This window comes from Poromitra crassiceps (assembly GCF_964638095.1).
Source record: "Poromitra crassiceps genome assembly, chromosome: 26".
NCBI lineage: Eukaryota > Metazoa > Chordata > Actinopteri > Beryciformes > Melamphaidae > Poromitra > Poromitra crassiceps.
The window spans coordinates 17,066,945-17,076,437 of NC_139640.1; the positions used below are offsets into that span (position 1 = coordinate 17,066,945).

General features: G+C 43.3%; 1 protein-coding gene across 1 annotated transcript in view; it reads right to left on the reverse strand.

The window, feature by feature from the left end:
* The window catches only part of LOC310798960 (arginase-1-like), a 40,356-nt gene extending 33,777 nt beyond the window's left edge, over positions 1–6,579 (reverse strand). The window contains exons 1-2 of the mRNA XM_083661518.1: positions 6,392–6,579; positions 4,770–4,842 (exon numbers count right to left, since the gene is read on the reverse strand). Of these exons, the coding sequence (XP_083517644.1) occupies positions 4,770–4,842; positions 6,392–6,526 (208 nt within the window). The 5' untranslated portion in view covers positions 6,527–6,579. The remainder of the gene's footprint in view (positions 1–4,769; positions 4,843–6,391) is intronic.
* Between the last annotated feature and the right edge of the window lie 2,914 nt (positions 6,580–9,493).

The window sequence follows — 9,493 nt, forward strand, 5'->3', positions numbered from 1 at the left end:
TGTGTGTGTGTGTGTGTGTGTTTGTGTGTGTGTGTGTGTGTGTGTGTGTGTGTGAGAGAGAGTGACAGCTTGTGCAGATGTCTCGATCCCTCCCGATATGCTATAGTCTCGTCTGACACTTTTCGTAAGACACCTGTCGACACTCTAACCATAAAACAGCCTTAAACCTACTGGGCAGCTAACCACGGTATCCGAACCAGCTATTCTGGACACATAATTAATAAATTACTCAGACATATTCAAACCCAATATGTAAGCTAATGATTAATAGTTGTATGAAATACTTTTTCTAGCCTAATTGTTCGCTACACTTCTCTCTTGTATTACACTTCTACTTTTCGTCTCCTCTCCTCTACTTAGTAATTTTGTGGTGTTTTCATGTGCATGCAATTTCCCATTCACTCATCATCAAATATGTAGCCTACAGAATGTTAACTAGAAATATTACACGCTCATTTCTAGTGTGCTTTGCACGCTTCACGACCTCCCAATAAGTGACCCGACCAATGTCAAACAGGCACACGTGTGCAGCTAAGTCCTCTCTATACTGTAGTGTATAGCGATTGTCAAACCTTTTGTCAAGGACAAAACTGACACAAATTAGAACATGGACCCCCCCATTTGATAAGATTTTAGCCTTTAGATGTTTTATTACAGAAAGTGTAAGGAACCAGTGACCAAAACAGTCATCCTGTCATGGGGTTAGATCTGTCATGTACTTCTAATTGATATTTTGTTTCCTCCCTGTCTGTCATGTGACATGTGTGTGTTTGTGCTGTGGTTTGATCTAGGCAATCACCACAAATAGTGTAGTAGCTGTACTGTACCGTACTGTAGCTGCTACCATTACGTATGTCTAATGTTTAATTAGGTACAGTATATGCTATTTGCACCTGTGCAAACAGAATGTCGAATTTAAAATGTTTAAGTGCGTCTAAAGTATACACATGCCATGTGCAAACACAATGTCGAATTTAAAATGTTTAAGTACGTCTAAAGTATACACATGCCATGTGCACCTATGTGCAGTGAATATGCCACTGTCTCTGACTTGTCTTATCACTCTACTGCCTTATTGCTTGTTGTGTCTCTTGTTGTTTTTGCACTCATATGCCCTGTTATATTTTGTACTATGTTGTAAACGGAGTCCACAGCACAAGAATTTCACACGTGATACTTGTACTACGGAGTGACAATAAAAAATCTTGAATCTTGAATCTTGAGATAGTATGTGACTGTGAGCTCATGTGTCTTGCTGGATTGTCTGATGTGCTTAGCTTGTTGCTAGCTGCCCTTTTCTGACTGCTTTTATCAGCTTGGTCTAACTCTTGCCAGATGCATGCATTTTTATGCGTCTGCCGGTGATAGCCAGGCCGGAGGCATTATGCATCCGGGTTGTCCGTCCGTCCGTACAGTACGTACGTCCGTCCGTATGTCCAATGTTCGTTAGCGTGATATCTGAGGAACGCCTTGATGGAATTTCATCAGATTTGCCTCAAACATCGACCTAGACTCAAGGATGAACTGATTAGATTTTGGTGGTCAAAGGTCAAGGTCACTGTGACCTCTCGAACGCCATTTCCAAGCTTGTTAACGTGATATCTCAGGAATGCCTTGATGGTATTTCATCAAATTTGCCTCAAACATCGACTTGGACTCAAGGATGAACTGATTCGATTTTGGTGGTCAGAGGTCAAAGGCCAAGGTCACTGTGACCTCTCGAATGCCATTTTCAACCTTGTTAACGCAATATCTCAGGAATTCCTTGACGGAATCAAATTTTCCTCAAACATTAACTTGGACTCAAGGATGAACTGATTCGATTTTGATGGTTAACACATTCAGTGCCAAGGACGTCTGTGCACGTCCTAAAAAAAAGTAACGTTCAGTGCCAAGGACGTCTGTGGACGTCCTAAAATCATAATTCATATTATTCCATAATTCTGCTGTTTAAGGTCGTACCCAGCCAGTGAGCATGAATCCCTTCAAGGGATCACACGGCGCCACCTTAAACATCGTCACAGGAGCTGCTCCACCCACCTCAGATCCTTTACTTTGTACAGGAGACAGCGGAGAAAGCCGTGGAAACCGATGCATGCTTTCTGCCAGAGCCGTATATATTGCTCCGTCTACAGCGAGAGTGGGCTCGGCTGCATCCGCGCTCACAACTGAGCTCTTATGCTTCTATCTATCTCCACACGATTTCCTAGAAAGCCAGCATCCGAACGGCCAAGCCTTTTCGTTCAGTCGCGTTTGCCAGCGCGCATCATTTCCTTGATGCCCATCAAGGAAATGATGCGCGCAGCAAAGCTGGGATCTGTCCGGGGCAAAAACAGAGTCGAGAAAGCAAACTCTGTGCGTGTGGGAGGAGCCCGCAGCTCAGAGGTGGAGAGGGGGGGGGGGGGAGAGGGGTGTGTGGCTGCACAGAAACCACACCACACGCCACCACATCAGAAAACACCAGCCAGAGTCAGTGAATGTGCTCGAAATTAGAGTGCAAAAGGTATTCATAAAAGGGGCTATATCTTGGAAAGAAAAAAAAAACGACAGAAAACCCTTGAAAGTGCACTTTTTTGAGAGGCTGTAATTTCATAATGGAACTGTCTAGAAACAAAATTTCTTCTTTGGAAGAAGCAGGAGTGTTCAATGTTTCATTAAAGTCCAGCCCCGTTAATATAGCCATAATAGAAAAAATTCTATAGCTGTTTTCAACTGAATGGAAGTGAATCTGGCACAGGCTCCAGACAATTTTACTGAAGCGCTGTGGCACTGAATGTGTTAAAGGTCATAGTTCAAGGTCACTGTGACCTCACACACACAATTTCCAAGCTCTTTAACGCAACATCTCAGGAGCGCCTTGACAGAATTTCTTCCAATTTGCCTCAAATGGCGATTTGGACTTAAGAATGAACTAATGGCGGAGGCATAAATCCGCTGTGCGGTCGTTCTAGTTTATGTCTGTCTTCTCTTTTTGGATTTGCCTTGTTGGATTGGACTTGTACTACTCTCCATCATTCCAAGTAAATCCTTTGAAACCATCTTCAGTCTCTCAGTCTCTGCATTTGGGTCTCTGTCTGGTTACATTATCACACATACATTCTGTCATTGTGTTACTTATGGATGGGTCATTATAAGACCAGGGACCATGCTGGTGTTTGCACTTTCGCATGTTTTATCCCTTTGATTGTGTTGTCTTTTAAAATCAATAATAAATCAAATCAAATTAAAGTGAAAATCAATTATCCACCTTTTGGCTGAGGACCCCTTGGGACCCCCTCAAAGACCCCAGCGGGTCCCCGCACCCCACTTTGAGAACCACACCACTGCTCTGTTAACAGTCATTCTAAACCTTTTTCATGTCAAGGACCCTAATTTAGTCCACATTTGAGCCACAGACTCCTGTTTGAGATTTTCTCCCCCAGACCCAAATCAGAGAATATGTTTGTATTTTGTCCAGAATACCTGCAAGAATCCCATCAATGAACCCTGGTGGTTCCTGGACCCCACGTGGAGAACCACTGCTCTATAATGCTTTTCCTAGTACCGGCATGACATGAGAGAGGGCATGGTTTCACAGGCATGTAGGTCACACACGCACACACACACACACACACACACACACACACACACACACACACACACACACACACACACACACACACACACAGAGCTATGTTTAGTTTAGTTTAGTTTATTATGTTTATTTGTCAGGGACCATGTGCAAAATATAACATTGATCTCATAGAGAAAATATGCTTTGCACCACATTATAGCAAATTACTATTTTCCATCTGCAGTCCCAGGGCAGGGTTGCCAGCACAAACAAAACAACAATACAATAAATAATAAATTGCATGGTACACAACAGATATCATATTGTTGGTTATTTATAATCCATTTCACGTGAGAAAGTGTTAAAATGTGTACAGACTTTCAGGTCAGTGGGGAGTTTGTTCCAATCCTTTATGGCTTTAAATGAAAAGCAGGATGTGTAGGGGGAGTGGCCCAAGTTCCTCTATTGCCTCATGTCTGCTGTGCTCCATTAATGAGAGAGAGAGAATGTGCATGACTCAGATCTCTCATGAGGTATACACACGCATGCACACGCACACACATCCTGCTCAGTGATCCTCTCTTCTATCCCAGCTCACAGCAACACAGAATGTAAGCGCAGAATGATACCATCATAATGCACTCTAAGTATAGTTATAATAATGCATAAACAGTTAATGTGTTTATAATGTTATAACAGTATGCATGATTATACCTATACTTAGAATGCATTGTGATGGCATTATAAGGTGTACGATCAGAATGTATATTATATAAACTTCATAGAAAGTGTTGCAAACAAAAAAGCTTGTCATCATCAGTTCAAATTTAGTTCAATAACTAAATTTATATATATATAGTGTGTGTGTGTGTGTGTGTGTGTGTGTGTGTGTGTGTGTGTGTGTGTTTGTTGTTGTATGGAGAGTCTGTATATCCTGTACCAGACATTTTCCAATATATTTCAAATGAGAAGCATCGGTCTGGTTTCTACCTGGTGAGAAACATATCCTGTAACATCACATTCAACACACGTGTATCTGCAGCACATATCCCTGCAGACACACACATACACACATGCACGCACGCACGCACGCATGCACACACACACACACACACACCCACACACACACCCCCCCACACACACACACACACACACACACACACACACACACACACACACACTCACACACACACACAGAGACAAAGGGGGGTGTCACCTTGCGCCTGCAGCCTCTCCACCAGCCCTGCAGCTCGGATTAGGTCGGGTCCCCGCTCCACCCCGCCGCGGGGCTACAGAGAGAGATATCAAACACACAGTCTGATTGATTGTTTATTTGGATCTCGTTTAGCCCTATTGGACAATTCTTCCAAGAGTCTATACCATAAAACAACATTTAATATTTATTTAATATAGTATAGAAATATAGAAAAAGCATACATTCAACACATTCACACACATTGATGACATAATACACACAACAACACAGCCTATACAGATAATGCATACAAGCAATACACCCAATCACAAGCCATACCACCCAATCTTGTAGTTACAGAATATCCACACCATAGACACACAAATCTTCAATTCAGGTTAAATTGCATATAAAGGCATTGCGTTTAAAACTACATCACAAAATACAAATATTAGAACACAATTCGCTATGCTTAATGTAGCATGACAAATACCTAGACCTTATATAATTACTATACCCATTACCCACAATTAAAAGTTACACAATCTACTGAGCATAGTTTTAGACTACTTCCAATGTTCTTTAAAATGCCTAATGTTTTGTAAGCTGCTAATGGGACGGGCAAACCATTCCCAGTGGTGTAGTGCCTGGAGAAGTGGGTCAACTTTTTGAAGCGGCAAAGGATAAACACCCTGTTTTATGAATGAGACACTACTCTTGCACTCTTGTAGTTCACACACAAAAAAGGACCAGTAGTATTGTCACTTAACTTCACCTGTACTGCTTGACTTCAGGGAGTAAGGATGATTACATTTCAGATAACCACATGGCTCTGACAGCTTCTTATTACAAGGATGCCAAGTAGGAGATGGGCATCACTTTCATGGCATCAAGAACATATTTAGCAAAACCAGGAAGACACTTATTTTAGCTTTATTAATGTGTCCACATTGAGTCGGCTGAACTGTGGTCTGTCTCCTCTAATAGCCTATGTGACTCCTGCCTCCATTTGGCTCTGTTAAACACACCAGTGCATCTATTCAGAAGTTACATCACTGATGGCCGTCTATAGTGGTTCTCAATGTGGGGACGGGGACCGCCAGGGGTCCTTGAGGGGGTTCCAGGGGGTCCCCCAAAAAATGGTGAATAATTTATTTTCACTAGAATTCCATCCATCCAAGTAACACAATGACACAATGACTATTTTGGTCATGGGTTTCATACACTTTCTGTAATAAATCATCTTAAAGCAAAACATCTTAATCAGATGGGCACCCAACATTTTATCAAATGGGGGCCCGTGGTTTAATTTGAGTCCTTGATGTGAAAACGTCTGAGCAATAGGAGACTTTTTAGGGTATTCAGTTTAACTCAAAGATAATAGGCTCTTGTGCTGCACGTATGCAAATTATCAAACAATATTGCGTCTTCACTCTCCTTGTCCTGAAGTGTATAACTCAATGCTCTACTCTAAGCCATAACACTTAATACAATAAGGGTCACTAAAATAAGTGTTACGTCATGTTTATTAAGCATTAATTAACCTAAGTATTTAGTGACCCTTATTCTACAGTGTTACCCCGCTGCACTACATGAGTCCATGTCCATGCACAGCTTGACAGGCTGCAGACATGATGCCTCACCTGTCCTTTAGAGAAAGGCGCTCCTATGATCCCCACTGAGGTGGACTGATGATGATGATGGCGGTGATGAAGATGATGACCCACACACCGTGTATAAAGAGTCAGCGCGCGCTGTAGCCCTGCGGGGCTCCTCATCTTCACCGTTATTATGATCCGCAAAGAGAGGAAGGCTGTGCCACACGCACAATCTGATTTCACCAACTAACAGTTGTTCCTGGATGATAATGAAACTTGTTTGTCCATGACTCACATTCCAACCACCCAATCAGCAGCAGTGCTCCGATTGTGATGTAATTTATATGGGACTTACAGCATGGAGGAACCGCCCATTTGCAACAGCCTGCAGCATCTTGCAAAAGTGAAAGTAAAATATGCCTAAAGAGTAGCTCTGCACTGCTGAAGCTGAACTGAAGAACCAAAATATAAATTGCAAGTCAATGAAGGAAAATGAAGAGTTCTATCCATTCTCTTCTCCTCTGCCTTCTCTTAAGTTCCCCCTGCCTATCCCTGTGTGTCTGTGTCGTGTTTGTCTATTGTCTGTTACACCTTTGTCGCCCCCGCCCTTTTAGTGTTTAGTGTAAAGCGTCTTTGAGTCCTTGAAAAGTGCTATATAAATTCCATAATTATTATTATTATTATTATTCTGTCTGACTGGCGCTGAAAAGAAACAGAAGAAAAGAAAGAAAGAGGGGAAAGAAAGACAGTGGTAAGTGGAGTAGATCGCTTGATTAAGTAGCCCCTTTCAGGACAGTGTTGTCACTACCTCTACCAATGTCGGTAACGCTTTAGAATACAGGCCGCAAATAACCCTGTAAGTACAGGGTAACAAGATCTGTGTTGTACCCCGTACTTACAGGGTACTTCCGGGGTACAACGTGTTTTTCCCTGTAGTGGACCAAATATGTACTTACAGGGTACTTAAGGGGTACAATGTGTTGTACCCTGTACTTACGGGATACTTACGGGGTACAAGGTGTTTTTCCCTGTAGTGGACCAAATATGTACTTACAGGGTACTTACGGAGTCCAAGGTGTTGTTCCCTGTAGTCGACCAAATATGTACTTACAGGGTACAGGGTACAAGGTGTTGTAGCCTGTATTTACAGGGTACTTATGGGGTACAATGTGTTTTTCCCTGTAGTGGACCAAATATGTATCCTACTTACGGGGTACTTAAGGCAGGGGTGGGCAACTGGGGGCCGAACAAATATTGTCATGCCGTAACCCATGGATGGGCAACTTTGATGATACACATCAAGTTCTGCAGATCATTCCATCTGCATTTCAGTGATACTGTACATTAAGTAATTGTATTGACTGTCCTGCTATTCCATTGAGTTTATGACACAATCTGTGTGTCTGTGGATTTTGTAGGAGTCGGAAGACAGTGATCACGATGTTGACATGGCCAGTTTCCCTGCTGCTGACCTCTTGGTAAGACTTTACTCCATACAGTGATGCATTGGACATCATCTACAACAAACGCTGCAGCTGTGTTTCACTGAATATCTCTCTCTCTCTCTCGTAACGGACAAGCCCGTCTTTTATTGTCACACAAACACCACAATACATGCATGCGGCCACAACACACTCATGCTGACGGTGGCCGGTGAAAAGTGCCCTCTGCATTTAACCCATCCAGGCATGTCCTTTCCTCCGAGGGGCAGGCCAGGACCAGTGGTCGCTTTCTCGTACAGCGCCCGGGGACCAACTTCGGATGTTGTCGTCACTGGTCGGATGACGATGACGATCTGATCTTCTGCATGTTTTTAGTGGGGGGGGGGTTATATACGGAGGAACCCCCTGGGGGGTATGGGGAGAACATGCAAACTCCACACAGAGAGAAAGGCCCTTATGACGAGATAACCCACCTGGGCAGTAGGCACTGAGGATATGGGGGGGAACACAACCACAGCGCCCACAGTGTCCCAGGCGAGGATCGAACCCAGGACCTTCCAACTGTGAGGCGACAGCGCTTACCACTGCGCCACCGTACCCCCAACGGGGTCATCCCTATGTTCCCCGGGTCCTATGTTCCCCGGGTCCTATGTTCCCCGTTTTTAACACTCTCCGTAACATTTGGGGTGTCTATCCACTATGCCGACCACCCGCAATGCCGACCTTAGGTTTAGGCGTGAGGGGTGGGAGAGGTTAGGTTTTGGGTTAGGGTCTGGGGGAGGTTAGGAAGGGTTCTATGTTCCCCGGTCCCACAAAAACGGGGAACATAGGACCCGGGGAATATAGGACCCGGGGAACATAGGTACGCTCCCCCCCCAACAACATTATGTTTCCTGCTTTTGGATTAAAATACCCAATCTTATGTTTTTGTAGGACATCGCTGAGAGACAGACTGATGGGGATAGTGAGAGCCAAACGGTGACTATTACATTTACGGAGAAGTTCTCTCTTCCTCTCACCTTGTTATTGTAACTTCCTTTACTTGTGGCAACTGAACTTTTTTGTAGCTACATAGGCGGTGGGGGGTGATCATCTGGATGGTTATTAAATCATTTCAGCACATGGTGCTACTGTTTTGATTATATGCTATGTTTATATGAAAGCATAGTTGAATCCTGTCATATCACTTAACATCACAAACCAGACCTTAATTTTAATTTACTCTGCTGTCAGGGTGTTTAGTTATTGATTCTCTGATTTCAGGGAAGTCTAGAAGAGCGCCGAAACATCATTGCAGAACAAGACGCAGAATACCACAGAAGCTTGGCGATTGACAGAGAGAGGGTATTGGAACTCAAACTTCAAGAGTGTGTGTGTGTGTGTGTGTGTGTGTGTGTGTGTGTGTGTGTGTATATATAAAATGTGTTGATTGCTGTAACTTTATTTGCTGTGCCTGTAGACACGTCTAAAGGAAGAGGCTCTCCGGACCACCAGATTTGCAGAAGAGGCAGAAAGGAGGCATCTGGATGTAAGTAATGTCTTAAGTGCTTAGATAATTAAAGAGCCATAAAGCTTTTTTGTTCAAAAATGTAATGATGTTTTCCATAGCCTTAAAGCCCCATTCAGCAACTTTTCCAAGTTTTGCAATTGGAGAAACTGCGCCCTCTGGGTACAACAGTATCCGTCTCGATATCGGCGTTCAAAG